Source organism: Natrix helvetica (assembly GCF_964273705.1).
Source record: "Natrix helvetica genome assembly, chromosome: Z".
In the NCBI taxonomy this organism is placed as follows: domain Eukaryota; kingdom Metazoa; phylum Chordata; class Lepidosauria; order Squamata; family Natricidae; genus Natrix; species Natrix helvetica.
Window position 1 is genome coordinate 31,845,165 of NC_138554.1, and position 16,554 is coordinate 31,861,718.

The 16,554-nt window shown below is 40.4% G+C and overlaps 2 protein-coding genes across 2 annotated transcripts in view; one reads left to right on the plus strand and one right to left on the minus strand.

Annotated features, from left to right (window-relative positions):
* LOC309402056 (uncharacterized protein) overlaps positions 1-16,554 on the minus strand; it is a 130,151-nt gene that overhangs the window by 64,311 nt on the left and 49,286 nt on the right. The window lies entirely within an intron of this gene.
* On the plus strand, positions 5,352-6,269 carry LOC309401400 (olfactory receptor 14C36-like; the record flags this gene model as incomplete). The annotated part of the gene is made up of 1 exon (XM_081970469.1): positions 5,352-6,269. The coding sequence occupies one exon, from the start codon at positions 5,352-5,354 to the stop codon at positions 6,267-6,269; it is 918 nt and encodes a 305-aa protein (XP_081826595.1).

A 16,554-nucleotide genomic window follows, 5' to 3' on the forward strand; every position in this document is an offset into this window, starting at 1 on the left:
ATCAGCATATTGCCACTAACAAACTGGATCCTCATTTTACCCACTCAGAAATATGGAAGGCTGAGTCAACCTTGAGCCACTGAGATCTGAGCTGCCAAACTTCTGGCAGCCAGTGATCAGCAGAAGTAGCCTGCAGTAATGCATTCTATTCACTGTGCAACTGTTATCTCATAGTAAAATGCAGAAGCAAAATGATGAGGAGGTTAATATGAGTTATTTTTTTCATCTGTTTTCCTGTATGAAATGGCTCCCCTCTAGTGCTGGTCCCTCTCATGCTTTAAGAAGAGACTGGACCTGCTTGACCAGGGGTTGAACTAGAAGACCTCCTATTCTGATTGATTGGTCAATAATATGGCTAGCTAAAACTTCCTAGTTTCCAAAATAGATAGTCCTCTGTAACACTTCCCTTCTTGAAATGGTCATTTCCTCACAAACTTAGGTATTATGCTTCTTTCAGTCAGCCTCAAGTCTGGCAACTGCCTGGACAAGTCACTAAATTTTTCCTGGAAACATTTTTTTTCAGAAGGGGTTTGCCATTGCCTCATTTCAAAGTCTGACAGAAAGGGACTGGCCCAAAGGCATAAAGCTGGCTAAATTCCTAAAATGGAATAGAGATTTCAATCTAATAAATCCAATCCAATCTAATCTTCTGGTTTTTAGCCTGATACCTTAACTTATACGTCCAGTGGGTTTTCAGATCATTTAGCTCTGAATATTTCTTTTCTTTAGAAATGCTTTGGCAGGACCAGACATATGGCAGAGTGTGCAAGCTCTGTGTAAACTAATACTATTTTATATAACCTTTTGATAACCATGAAAAATAAAAAATCAAGAAATTAAATTAAGATGATGCATAATTCTACTAGATACTAGAACATCAAAAAAGCTTTCAGGAGTTTTACAACTTAATACAAAATGGAAAAGATAAAGCATGTTCTCTGGTTCAATACTTGGGGAAGGGAACAGGGAAACCAAGGATGATATCTTAATGAAGTGTCCTTGAGAAATATTGAATTTCATCCAAACTGCTAATAATATATACAAAAAGCAATATCACTATTTTCTGATATCTCTGCTACCACCCTCACAATATTTTTGTAAATGTAAACAAAATAGAAGATTCACCATGTACTTTGGGGCTCAGTATAAATGCATTTGTTGGTACTTATTGAATCTTAGGTGACATACGTAACTTACCTAGAGGAAGATGAGGGGCTTTCAGCAAAAGGGATATGAAATTTTCTCATACATTTATAGTGCTCTTGTTTTCTTGCTTTATTTGTGGATTTGTCTTGTCTACATTATAGAACTGTTATAGTTATGATTTTGCCCTGCTTTGCTGAATGAACTCAACTTTTAGGAGGATGTGATTATTTCATTCTAATCCACGAACCTCCTATTTTAATTTTGTGTGGAGAAAAGGAATGATTCCATACCCCTTTAAGTATCTTTCTAATTTGTAATGCCACTTGCATCTAAGGATGTCTGTCTGTGTGAACCTTTAGCTTGGTGAAAAAGTCAGCATTCTATAAAGGGTAAAGATAAATCAGATATTAGATTTCTGCAAATCTGTTTATGAACAATTTCCCCCATGCCTTCTCCAATTGTTGAAGTTATGAAAGAGATAAGAGGTGAAATTGCTTGGGATGTTTTATTATTAGAATCAGCTCCCATATCAGATTAAATAAAGATCAGTGGTTTTATTGTGGAAAAAAAACTTTAAATGATCACTAAATGAACTGTTGTAAATCAAGGATTACCTGTATAGAAATACAAAAAGCTTCTTTGCTTTCAAAAAGATGTCCTAAGCATCAATCATTAGATTAGAAATGGTTGGGGGATACACTTCTTTTTGTTTACTATTATCTCTATATATCAATATGCCACTTCCTTCAGTTATTCCCTGCAGCTTTCTCTTAAAGACATATGGAGAATCAAACCACAGTTTCTTACTTTTTGTTCCTGGAATTCTCAAAAAATGTGCAGCTTTTGCATTTCTTGTTCTTCTTTGTGTTATAGCTGACATCTGTAACAGCAAATCTCATTATCTCTTCAGCAGCTTTTGACCATCGACTACACTGCCCCATTTGATTCTTTCTAATGAATTTAGCTCTGCAGGACATGGGCATTATTTCAGTCATTGTGCCCAAATCCACCATAAATTCTATCATAGATACCAGACACATCTCCTACTTTGGTTGTATTGCTCAAATCTTTCTCTCATTTGAAGCTTCTAATTTATCCCTCCTGATAGTCATGGCATATGATTGATATGTTGCCATTTACTATCCCCTGCACTCTGAGATGGTGAAGACTTGGGAATCCTGCACTGAAATTATAATTCTAGTTTAGGAATTGTACAGGAATTCTCTATGCAATATTGCATACCAGATTTTATTGTGTAACTACGTATTGTCATTCCACTAGGTTTGTATGGGTTTCCTGATCTTTCTTTTCTGCCTTTTCTCTTTGTAATTTGTAGAAATATTTTCAACCTGTGCTTTAATAATGTGGACATACCTAGAAAAGGTCAAGCTGTTCCCCTGCCTGTGGCATGAAGAAGAGAGGTTGGGATTTTAAAAAAACTGGAGCTCAAAGATAATTACAAATGATGAAATATGTGTCAGGGCTGTCTTTTCACTTGATTGTTTTCACCTCACACAGTTCACACTGCAGCCCCCATTCTGTTAATAATCTGAAATATTATTATTCTATGTGATATTATAACTGGTCCTAACAGTAGCTATTGTGGTCTTAATGGCCAATTATGTTAATACACACAAAGGAATCAATGTTACTCATGTTTACTAATTATTTTAATAATCACAAATAAGTCAGTTTAATTTTTATGTACCACTCTCTTGAGAGAAACAAAAAATAATAAATGTTCAGAATAGAAATCTCTATGATTGCAGATTGTTTCACTACATGATCATTAGTGGACAGTATTGACTTAATGGTAAGATATTTAACATTCTTTAATGCATAGAAGACATAATCTATAAAGACAAATAAATCAGTTATAAATATAATTTTTTACAGAAACTTTATTTCCATCTTTAATGGAACAAATTGGTATTTATTTCAATATGCCTTATGTATTGTATCTCACGTTTGGCTTTATAATGTTTTTGCAGAAAAATCTTTAAGTAAGTTCCATAAGTTAGTTTTCTACTATAACGGAATGAGAAGTTAGGGTGTTTTGGAGATGAGAGCAAATATAATTTTTTTTTCCAGAAATTGCATTTAGACAGGACATTTAAATACATTATGAATCAAAATACAATTTGGAGAGATTTCTATATAGATAGTAAACAATGAATTAATTGCAGATGTTGGTACCTGTTCCACATGATAATGGAATAGAATAAAAGACAGTTATAATTTGCCGAAATATCCAACCAGAAATGTAAGTAAAGTTATATCATTTTTAACAATATACTATTAAATGCATGAAGAGTTTTATTTATATATATTAGTTTAAAGGCTTTTTATTCTATTTTTAGCCTAAAATCTGCTAGGGAAATTGAGAAAAAAAATCATCTCTACCACTTAAATAAAGACATAAAAATCCAGAAAAAATGCACACTGAGAGAGAAATTATATAAGGCGGAAATGTCTGTTCTCAAGATTTCCATATTGGCATATTAATTCATTATTTATTTGTTAGATTTACATTGTCTTTCTTGTAGAAGCACAAAGCAACATATATGACATTCTTCAATGGTGGGTCCAATTATTCCAAGTAAACTTCCATTGAACCTGAACATATTTTTTCTATTCCTAAGCAATTAGCTAGTACATGAAGTAACAGAACTTAAAAAGGAAAGAAGGAAAAATGTAAAGATTCTGACTGGCTCTTTAGTATAGGTGGATTGAAATTTCCAATTCCCATCCTATATCTGTTTTCCATGCTCTGATCATGTACTCATTCTGTCCACTTTTTACATTTCTTGATGTTTTCTATTCTTATCACATATCAAAATGCCACTTCCCAAATTTTATCTAACTACATATCCATCTGTTTCCTTTTCGTTATACCAACTTTGTCATAAATAAAACTATCAAATCATGATGCCTTATTTTCTGCTGCTGGAATTATTAAAAACAATCAGAATATGTAGTTTTTGCACTTATTTTTAATACAGCAAATCTTGCACTTCTTAGTTTTATACAACAAATCTTCTCATTATATCTTCAGTAGCTTTTGACCATTGCTGCATGGTCCTGATTAATTCCAGACTAGATTCCAGAGTAATTCCCCATTTCACTATTCCCCCTGTCTCAGCCAGTCTCTCACATTCATTAGCAGCAACAAATTGAGACTATGTACACTGATTTTCTAAAACATGTATTTATATAAACTGTGTTTCTTCTGTGAGTTTTTTCTATTGACTTCCATGGATTTGCTGTATTACTTATCATAGCTATTTGTTTTAGGTCTGTATTTATAGTGTACTCAAGCAGCCAAATGGACCCTAGAAATGGGTGTGGCTTAGAATACAACAATGAACTATCATCTTGTTTTTTGATTGCTCCAACCAACAATTCCACTGGTTTCTATGGTGTTATTGCAATTCATTAGGTTTTTATGGGTTTATTTGAACTTCTTTTCACCCTGTTTCCTTTTTATTTTCCAGAATGTTTGATTTTTCCACTTGTGTTAATGGTCGGGGCTTAAATGGTCTTAACTAGCACAGATCTCCTAGCTGTAATAGGCAGAATACAGGGTAGGATTTCTTAAAAGGTAGAGCAGAAAGTGATTCCCAAGTGATGAAACATGTTTCAGGGAGATCTTCTCACCTGATTGATGTTTCACCTCAAGAGTACAATAATTCTGATTTTTTGGACTCCCATACAAATGTCACCATGTTCTATTATTTGATTGTGCAACTATTGACCTGTAACTAGATTTCTATAGTTTTCCTGATACTTCTTTTTGGCCTTTTCTTTTTATACTTACTATTATCCATCATTCTGCATGTGGCATGCAGGATACAGGGTGAGATTTAAAAAAAAAAAAACTAGAGGTCAAAGAGAATCACAAATAGTGAAATATATGCCAGAGAATATATGGTAGGGTTTAAAAGATAAAATAGACAAATATGAGAAAATAAAATTATCATTATTTGGAAGAATTGCAATGATAAAAATGAAAATTTTACCCAAAATTAGGTGGTTTTTTGGGGGGATGATCCCAATTAAATTTTCATGATCTGATCCATTCTGTACATTATTTACATTTCTTGATGTTTTCTATTCTTATCAAATATCAAATTGCCACTTCCCAAAAGTTATCTAACTACATTTCCCTTTTCTGTTTCCTTGCAGTTATTCCAGCTTTATTATAAATGAAACATGGAGTATCAAACCACAGTTATTTTCTGCTGCTGGAATTCTCAAAAAATCAGGATCTGCAGCTTTTGCATTTCTTCATCTTCTTTATGTTATATCTGTCAACTCTAACAACAAATATTCTCATTATCACTGCAGTGGCTTTCAACCATCACCTGCACAGCCCCATGTACTTCTTTCTCATGAATTTAGCTCTGCAGGATGTGGGCATAGTTTCAGTCATTGTGCCCAAATCCATGATCAATTCTCTGATGGGCACCAGGCAAATCTCTTATTTTGGTTGTGTTGCTCAAATATTTCTCTTTCTCTTCTTCGCAGCTTCTGATTTCTCCCTCCTGACAGTCATGGCATATGATCGATATATTGCCATTTGCCATCCATTGCACTATGAGATGATAATGAATTGGAAAGCCTGCATTGTAATGATTCTTCTAGTGTGGGTTACAGGACTCCTCTATGGAATGTTGCATACCACTGGCACTTTTTCCATCTTTTTTTGTTCTAATGTGGTCAACCAATTCTTCTGTGATATTCCACATTTGCTAAAATTATCCTGCTCTGGCATAAATCTACTTGAGTTTGGAATTCTTGTGGCCAGTATCATTGTTGGACTAGGTTGTTTTATTTTTATAGTTGTATCTTATGCAGTGATCTTTAGGGCAGTGATAAGAATCCCTTCTGAACAAGGAAGGCAAAAAGCCTTATCCACTTGTATTCCCCATCTTACGGTAGTGTCTATATTAGTATTAAGTGGAAGCTTTTCCTATCTGAGATCTCCCTCTAACACTGCATCTTATTTAGATTTTTGGTCAACTGTTCTGTATTCCATTCTTCCACCCCTGTTCAATCCAATCATCTATAGCATGAGAAATAAGAATATCAAATATTTCCTTTCTCATCTATGGAGATTTTGACAGATTTTTAATTTTTTGATATATCCTGTTCACTACTTCCCCCCCCCCCATGTTCTTCACTTTCCTTTTTCTTCTCTGAATAAAGGAGCAAAGGTAAAAAGGAATATTTGGGATGGAGGCAAGTTCATTATTTCAAATCAGGAGAACCATAGAGGGCTAGATGTTATTTGCAAAAAAAAAATTGTATCTCTAACGACTGTTAATGTACTTTACTGATGCTAAATATGGGTGTTTGGCACCATTGGTATTCTGTAGGCTGGCATTTTCTGACATTTCCTGAAACCAGGATCAGGTTTAATGCAAATGGGAGGAAAACATGAAAGGCAGAGGACATTTAAAAGATGTGGCCTATTTTCCCCTCTGTGCTTTCTGGTATTTCATTTGAATTTTCCTGTAGCTGTGGCCATTTCATTTGAACTTTCCTGTGGCTGGTGATTGGAGCTGCTGGCTGGAAGGGGGAAAGCAGAGAGACAAAGAGGAGTAGGTAGTGGCCCACACACCATAAACCAAAATAGTAATTATACATTCTGGATTAGTGTGCTTGAAGTGGTGATTTTATTTTATTTCAAAATGACTGGTTTAGTTCAATGTAATAGCTGACTTGCACCTATCTTTCACAAAACTCTTTTCAAACTTGGATATTGTTCCCTTTGTAAACAAATTACTAGTCTACATAGACAGATTACCTATCTAGAATCTCTAGTCTGTGCTCTCCAAGCAGAAATTAGGTGTCCAATTCGGCCATTCCACTCTATGGAGATGCCACGCTATCACCCCCCCACACACACACACCGCAAAGATCCTGCAGGAGAAGAGATGTCTGGACAACTGTGGGATCTGTCAGGGTGAGAGTTGTGAACCATAAACACAAAGCTTTTGCTGTGACCCAGCATAACAGATATAGCACCCTTGCTGACCCTAATGGGGACACCAAAGAGACAGGTCAAGGTAGTTGTGATAATGATGACTCAAATAAGCAGGGGATCATGGTCCATGATGAAGAACTTATTTCGTAAAGGCGAAATGGGGAACCAGGTATCACACATCTGTCGCACAATAAGAGCAAGATATGCAAAAAGAGAAGTCACCTTCTGGTTGGTGATTCAATCATAAGGGATGTACATTTAGGAAAGGATATGAAAGTTTTAAAAGAAGTCAGATGTCTGCCAGGTACTACTGCCAGCAGAGACAAGAGGCGTATTCTTAAAATAGTCAAGAATGCAAGTTGATGCTAATATACATCTTGGCACAAATGATCTGTCCCAAAAAGATATACTTTTTGTGAAGAATGATTTCCAGAGCTTGGGGTATGAACTTAGTAGTATAGGTTGTAGGCTTATCTTTTCAGAGGTTTTAGCAGTATATAAGGGTTTAGTATATAAGAACAAAAAGGTAAGGCCCAGTGTATAGCAGAGTTTAATGTGTGGCTAAAGGAGTGGTGTAAAAGGGAAGGCTTTGGTTTTATTAGTCATGATGTCTTCAGCTGGTCCAATGAAAAACTGTACAAAAGAGATGGTTTGCACCCATCCAAGAAAGTGACGGAGTTACTAGGCATTAAATTCACAGATTTTCTGGATAAACATTTAAACTGAGCAGCGGAGACATAGAATTAATTGATACAGAAGATTTCTGTCCCCAGCAATCTAAAACCTGGTTGGGCCACAAGGGAGGTCTTCCCCTCGTGGAAATGTGCCCACCAGGCTACCGAGCATTTCATCAGCCCCGGGCCAGGGAAGGGGCGGTGGGGTGGCAGTAATTATTCGGGAGGACTTAGAGCCGAGGGAGTCTACTGTGCCACAGACGTCCGGATGTGAATCCCTTGTTGTGAAATGGGGCCCTGGGAGACAGTTGGGCCTGCTGATAGTATACCTGGCTCCTCGCTATACATCAGCGGCCCTGCCTGAACTCCTCGAGCTGATCGCATCGGTGGCGGTTGAGACCCCCAAACTTTTGGTGATGGGGGATTTTAACCTGCCATCGATGGGAGAAGCATCAGAGGGGGTTCGGGAGTTCATGGCTTCCATGACAGCCATGGACCTGACTCAAATGATTCAGGGCCCGACACACGAGGGAGGACACACTCTGGACCTCGTTTTTGTCTCTGGCCAGTGGTTGAGTGATCTGGGAGGAGGGGACTTAACCATCACTCCCCTGTCATGGTCAGATCACTCACTCCTTCGTCTTGACTTCCCTGGTGCTACCTCCCGCTGCGGGGAGGCGGAACCGGAAAGCACTAGATGGTTCCACCCCAGGCGCCTGATGGAACCAGATAGGTTCCAGACGGAGCTTGGGCCACCTCCTGTAACCTTGACCCGCCCCCGGGTAGAGGACCTGGTGGTCGCGTGGAATAATGCGACTTCCGGGGCCTTGAACCGGGTGGCGCCTTTGCGGCCTCTCCGGCGGCAACGATCCACCCTGGCCCCTTGGTTTACCGAGGAGCTGAGGGTGATGAAATGCCGCAAGAGACGTCTAGAGAGTCATTGGAGATCCTCTCGTTCCGAACTTGATCGAACACAGGCACGAGCCCATTTAAGGACGTACCTTGTGGCATTGAGAGTGGCCAAATGCCAATATTGTGCCACTCTCATTGCATCCGCAGAGAACCGCCCTGCCGCCCTGTTTCGGGTGTCCCGCTCCCTCTTGTTTCAGAGGCCGCAGGAGGCCTCTCTACAGGGTAGAGCAGAGGAATTTGGGAAATATCTGCAGGATAAAATCGCTCAAATTCGGAAGGATTGGGTCCCTGTTAGTGGTCCAATGGAGACGTCCGTGGCGAGTCTTGAGGAATCGACCTGGGAGGAGTTTGACTTGGTTGCCATCGAGGATTTGGACAGAATGCGTGGACGACTGCGACCCACCACATGTTTATTGGACCTGTGCCCCTCCTGGCTTGTACTGGCATCCTGGGAGGTTACACGAGACTGGCTCCTGGACCTAGTGAACGCCTCGCTGAGCGAGGGGTCTCTCCCGGCTGCCTTGAAAGAGGCGGTGGTGAGACCCTTGCTCAAGAAGCCTTCCCTGGATCCTTTGGAGCTGGCCAATTATCGTCCTGTCTCCAACCTTCCCTTTTTGGCGAAGGTTGTAGAGAGTGTGGTGGCCTACCAGTTTCCACGGCATCTGGAGGAAAATGATTATCTAGACCCGCGCCAGTCCGGCTTCCGCCCCGGTCACTGCACGGAGACGGCCTTGGTCGCGTTGGTGGATGATCTCTGGAGGGCCAGAGACAGAGGTTGTTCCTCTATCCTGGTCCTATTAGACCTCTCGGCGGCTTTTGATACCATCGACCATGGTATCCTGCTGTGCCGGCTGGAGGGGTTGGGGGTCCGGGGAACCGTTTTGCGGTGGTTCGGCTCCTACCTTTCTGGCCGGACGCAGCGTGTGTTGGCAGGGGAGGAGAGGTCGACCCTACGCCCCCTTACTTGTGGGGTGCCACAGGGGTCGGTCCTCTCGCCACTCCTGTTCAACACATATATGAAGCTGCTGGGTGAGATCATCCGTGGTTTCGGGGTGGGATACCATCTGTACGCTGATAATACTCAGCTGTACTTTTCCACCCCGAACCACCCCAACGAGGCCATCGAAGTGATGTCCCGGTGTGTGGAAGCCGTACGGATCTGGATGGATGACAACCGACTCAAGCTCAACCCTTCCAAGACGGAGTGGCTGTGGGTACCAGCCCCTCGGTTCAGCCAATTAATCCCATCATTGGCCATTGGGGGCATTCATCTTGCCCCCGTGGAGCGGGCGCGCAATTTGGGCGTCCTCCTGGATGCCCGGCTGTCCATAGATGACCATGTGACAGCCGTGGCAAGGGGGGCGTTCCACCAGGTTCGCCTGGTGCGCCAATTGCGCCCCCTACTGGACCGGGATGCCTTGCACACAGTCACTCATGCGCTGGTGACGTCTCGCTTGGACTACTGTAACGCTCTCTACACGGGGCTTCCCTTGAAATGCACCCGGAGGCTGCAGTTGGTCCAGAACGCAGCCGCGCGGCTGATTATGGGGAGTACTAGGTACTCCCATGTGACACCGTTCCTGCGTGAGCTGCACTGGCTTCCTGTGGTCTATCGGGTGCGTTTCAAGGTTTTGATAACTATCTTTAAAGCGCTCCATGGCTTAGGACCTAGTTACTTGTGGGATCGTATTCTGCCCCATACATCCCTGCGACCAATTCGCTCGCACAGAGAGGGGCTCCTCCAGGTGCCGTCCGCTAGACAATGTCGTGGGGCGGCGCCTAGGAGTAGAGCCTTCTCTGTGGCGGGCCCAGCCCTGTGGAATGACCTACCTCCGGATATTAGGAATACCTCTGACCTCCGCTCCTTCCGTATTAAGCTGAAGACCCACCTATTTCAAGCAGCTGGCCTGGCTCAACTCTGATCTAACCATATCGCTCCTGACAGGTTTTTAACTGGGTATTTTAATTATATTTAATTTCTAGGGGTTTTAAATACTGTATTTTAATTGTTTTATCAATCGACCTCCTCCTTGTGTATGTTTCAGTGTATGTCTTTGTTATATGTTTGTTTTATTTACATATTTATTTCGTATGTTTCGTTGTACGCCACCCCGAGTCCTTCGGGAGAGGGTGCGGCTAAGAAATAAATATATTATTATTATTATTATTAAAATTCATAAGTGCATGTAACACAGATGTTTGTGCGGGTAAGATTATCACTCCCGCTGTCAAGCAAAACCAAGCATTTAAGAGTGAGTGCCATACCATGTGCATGAATCATATAAGTGGCGAGAAAATAGGGGCAGTCAGGCATAGCACAGGTTATGTAGACAGTAAACACAGGGTCAATCAAAATGGACTAAAATGTCTATACACCAATGCACAGAGTATGAGGAATAAACAGGGCGAATTAGAAATTCAAGTAAAAGAGGGTGGCTATGATATTGTTGCCATCATAGAAACTTGGTGGGATGAAACCGTCAAATAGAATGTACAGCTAGAAGGATTTAAATTATTTATTTATAAGAAATAGACCAAATAAAAGAGGAGGTGGAGTTGCACTATATATAAGAAATAATTACCTCTCTACAGAAATAGAGCACAACAATGATGTGAACTACCTCGAATGCATTTGGGTCAATATTAAAGGTTGGAGGGGGGGAAATGACATTGCCATATGTCTATACTACAGACCACCCCACCAAGCAGAGGAAGTAGATGAACTTTTTGCTAGTCAGCTAACTCAGGTATGTAGGAAGCACACCACAATAGTAATGGGGGATTTTAACGACCCTGACATCAACTGGGAAACAAACTCTACACCAAGTGGAAAATCCAAAAGGTCCCTAACAAACCTAGCAGACAACTTTGTTTCCCAAAAAGTAGAGAAGGGAACAAGGGGATCATCCATATTGGACTTAATTCTCACTTAGAGGAAATGATAGAAGGTGTTGAAGCCACAGGAACCATGGGGGCAAGTGACCATGAAATATTAGAATTCAACATTATGCAAACACAAGTAGTAGAACAAAGTGAAACTCGAAGAGCTAATTTCAATAAACTTAGAGAGAGCTTGGGAAAAATTCCTTGGATAGAATCCTCAAGGGGAAAACAACTCAAGAAGCTTGGGAAATTTTGAAAAATGAGATTACAAAAGCCCAGTCTAGCACAATACCAATGAAGAAGAAAAATAACAGCTCCCAAAAAACCAGCATATCTGCATAAAGAACCCTCTGACAAATTGAAAGACAAAAAAGATAATTATAAAAAGTGGAAGAGGGGGACATAACTAAGGCAGAATATCAGCAAATACCCCGAGCATGTAAAAATTAAGTAAGGAAAGTTAAGGCTCACAATGAAGAAAGGCTTGCCACAAAAGTAAAAAATAACCAAAAAAAATATTCTTCCAACATGTTAAGAACAAGAAAAAAGTTAAGGAAACAATTGGTCGATTTCTGGGAGAAAGTGGCAAGAAGGTGACAAACAACAGGGAGAAAACAGAACTATTTAATTCATGTTTTGCATTTGTCTTTACACAAAGGGATAAAACAGTCCAACCTATCAAAAACAGCACCACAAAAATCAGATTAGGAACACAAGTTGAAATAGGGAAAAAAATGGTAAGTGAGCATCTGTCTACCCTAGACAAGTACAAATCACCAGGACCAGATGGATTACACCCCAGGGTTCTGAAGGAACTGGCAGACGAGATCTCAGAACCACTGTACTATATCTTTCAGAGAACCTGGAGCACCGGGGAACTGCCAGAGGACTGGAAAAGAGCTGATGTGGTTCCCATCTTCAAAAAAGTGGGAAAAACAGACCCAAGAAATTACAGACCTATCAGCCTGATCTCACTACCAGGAAAGATTCTGGAAAAGATAATCAAACAACAAATTAGTGAACACCTAGAAGTAAACAAAGTAATAGCCAAAAGCCAACATGGGTTTGTCAAAAACAGGTCATGTCAAACTAATCTTATTGCATTCTTTGACAAAGTGACAAAATTAGTGGAGCAAAGGAATGTCGTCAATATAGTTTACTTGGACTTCAGTAAGGCATTTGATAAGGTAGACTATAACCTACTACCAGATAAATTAGAAGAATGTGGGTTAGGCAGCATCACCACCAGATGGACTCGTAATTGGCTGACCAACCGCACTCAATGTGTAGTCCTCAACGTAACTGCATCTTCATGGAGGGAAGTATGCAGTGGAGTACCTCAAGGCTCTTTTTTGGACCCAGTACTCTTCAACATCTTCATCAATGATTTAGATGAGGGAATAAATGGGGAACTCATCAAATTTGCAGATGACACCAAGATGGAGGAATAGCCAACACTTCAAAAGATAAAGATACAGAAGGCTCTTGACAAACCTGAACATTGGGCACTATCTAATAAAATGAAATTCATTGGTGAAAAGTGTAAGGTTCTACATTTAAGCAACAAAAACAAAATGCACATGTACAGTATAGGTGGTACCTTGCTCAACAGTAGTAACTGTGAGAGGGATCTCGGAGTCCTAGTGGACAACCATTTAAATATGAGCCAGCAGTGTTGTGTATTGAAACGTTCCTCACTTTCACTAGCTTGTTAACTGCGGACTGAAGTGTTCCTAACTTTCTGTAGCTTGCTACTTGCTTGCGAAATCTTCTGCCATAGACTTGCCTTGGCCTCTCCTGATTGGCCAAGATGCACTACCAGCCGGTGGGAAAGTCCAGCCTCCCGATTGGATTGCTCCTTGACAGCTCGGGTATAAAAGAGCTGTAATCTGTCATTTGTGCTGTTGTTTGCCTTACTGAATTTGCTGTGATTCTGAGCTGTTGTCTTTGTGTAAATAAAGGTTGTGTTAGCTTCAACCTGCCTTACCTCAGTTCCTGGTCGGCCCATTCTCCCTACAGAACAAGTGGTGTGCAGCAGATGCCAAAAAAGTTAACACAGTTCTAGGCTGCATAAACAGAGGGATAGAATCAATATTATGTGAAGTATTAATACCACTTTATAATGCCTTGGTAAGGCAACTGTTGGAATACTGCATTCAGTTTTGGTCACCACGATGTAGAAAAGATGTGGAGACTCTAGAAAGCATACAGGGAAGAGCAACAAAGATGATTAGGGGATTGGAGACTAAAACATATGAAGAACGGTTGCAGGAACTGGGTATTTCTAGTTTAATAGAAAGAAGGACTAGGGGAGACATGATAGCAGTGTTCCAATATCTCAGGGGATGCCACAAAGAAGAGGGAGTCAAACTATTCTCCAAGGCACCTAAGAGTAGAACAAGAAGCAATGGTTGGAAACTAATCAAGGAGAGAAACAATTTAGAACTGAGGAGAAATTTCCTGACAGTTAGAACAATTAATCAGTGGAACAGCTTTCCTCCAAAAGTTGTGAATGCCCCAACACTGGAAGTCTTTAAGAAGATGTTGGATAGCCATCTGTCTGAAACGGTATAGAGTTTCCTGCCTAGGCAGAGGGTTGGACTAGAAGACCTCCAAGATCCCTTCCAACTCTGCTATTGTATTGTATTGTATAAATTGGCTTCCTTCTAATTCTGGCCCATAATATAGCTAGCTAAAGTTTTAGCGCTTCCAAATGCCTCTATAGTTCTTCCCTCCTATAATGGTCCTTTGCTGACAAACTTTGTTAATTTGTCAGCCGCAACTCCTGGTGACTGACTGAACAAGGCTCTGCAGTTTTCTTAGCAACAATTTTCAGAAGGGGTTTGCCATTGCCACTTTTGAATGGCTGAGTGAGGAGCCTGGCTCAAAGTCTCTCAACTGTCTGATACCTTCACTTCTACATGAAAATGGCTTTCAGATTCTTATGCTCAGAATATTATTTCTTTCCTTTAGATGTGTTGTGGCAAGGCCAGATACCTGGCAAATTGAATTGATATTATCTCACCTAATTACTTGACAACTACAAGAAATAAAAGAAACAAGAAATTAAGTTATGATGATGCATAATTCTATTAGAAAATTAAATACGCTTTCAGAAACTTTACAACTTGATACAAAGTAAAAGAGATAAGATATGTTGTGTGGTCAAATATTTGGAGAAGGGAAGAGATAGATTTATACCAAGGATAATATTTTATTGTAATATACTGTAAAAATAATGAGTTTCAAGCAATTTACTTTTAATCTATATGAAAAACCATAGCACTATTTTGAACTAAAGGAATATGAACATTTACCCTCCATTTATAATGAAATATTGCATTTTGCAATCTTGCTTTCTTGCCTTATCTGTAATTTTATTTTGTCTATTCACTGTTAAAAGTTATTATTTTTCTCTGCTTGGCTCAACTGTTCTGTTTTGGAGATTAGGAGCCAGGTTAATCTCCAAAACAGAACACCTCCACAAGAGAATAATCATGGAAGCCATCGAAATAGAGAAACACCCCCACAGCATGAACAAACGTGATGATACCTCCCGTCTACCAAACATCTGGAAACCAGCCCTAGCCAAAAAACGAACACCACCCACCACCCAAGCCATTAAAATACAAAACAACAATGCACACACAGCCTGCACCAATCAGCACCAATCTACCAATCATGATACAACCACACAACCAATCATTCCACTTACTGAAACAAAGCCAGCAACCCATCCCCTCCCACCAAGACTTACAGAAAGACGGCAGCTCCGTTCCCATTTTAAGCCCACAGCTTGAAGATGGCAGGTGTGATCCTGCCGAAACGTTGCAAAGACAATCTCAACCTTACAGGGGAAAAGACCCGAATACAATAAAACCAGCATACCTACACCCGTGAAAATCTACGAAAACACACACACACACACACACACACACACACACACATATATATATATATATATATATATATATACACAAAACTTCCTTACTTTTGAGTTGATGGACTTTTCAGTAATTTTAAAAGTTAACCTTTCGGATTTTTCTTGGAGGAGCGGCTGGAGGGGAGGGGGATTCCCCCCCCTTTGGACAAGCGGCTTGAAAAAATTTTGCTCTCGCCCCCAGGGGAGGGAGGAGGGGGGAGAGCCAACTAATGATGCCTCACCCCAGTAAAAGTGTTTTTCATTGGACTTAGTTCCAGAACTTATTGATGACCTGAGAACTTTGTGAACTTTTAAAATTTTTCCTATGCCTCTGAGCCCAAAGCTGGCAGGGCAAGATGGCACACTTCCGTTGTCTTCATGAACTGTGAAACCTGACTCCACCTTTAAAATTCAGGCTTCCGGTCTTTGTCTCCGTGTCACCCAGAGGAATCTCTTGTGGATTGTTATTTCCTGAACTCTTTGGAGAAAAAACTTTCATCTATTGCTAGACTGATTAAAGAAACTCCCACCTGTTTGGATCTTCTGCCTCCTGGACTCATCTGCCTGCTCTACTTCTCCAGCTGCCCAGTCTCTACACTGACTGATCTCTTTATTTTATAAACCATGTCTCCAAAAAGACCACCCCCTGGAAAACCTGGCTTTGCTACTTCTGCACCGACATCTGCAACATCCAGTCCTGCCACACAGTCAAAGATCACAGAACTGATGCAACCCAAGAGTACAGAGATGGATTTGCAACAAATGCTCCAGCAACTCATACAGGGCCAGGAAGAAATTAAGAAACAATTAAAAGAAATGAAGGAAGAAATTAAAGAGAATCAAGTCCAAATTTATAAGAACTCACAGAGACTGGACCTTGTGGAAGATGGGTGGCGGAGGCGAGAGGGGGGGTAGAGGCTTTACAGAAGGGAAACAAAGAACTTGATATCCAACAAATGAAAACAGAGTTTGAAAGAATGTCCTTTTATCTTAGATTTCAAAATGTAATAGAAGCAGATGGGGAAAAT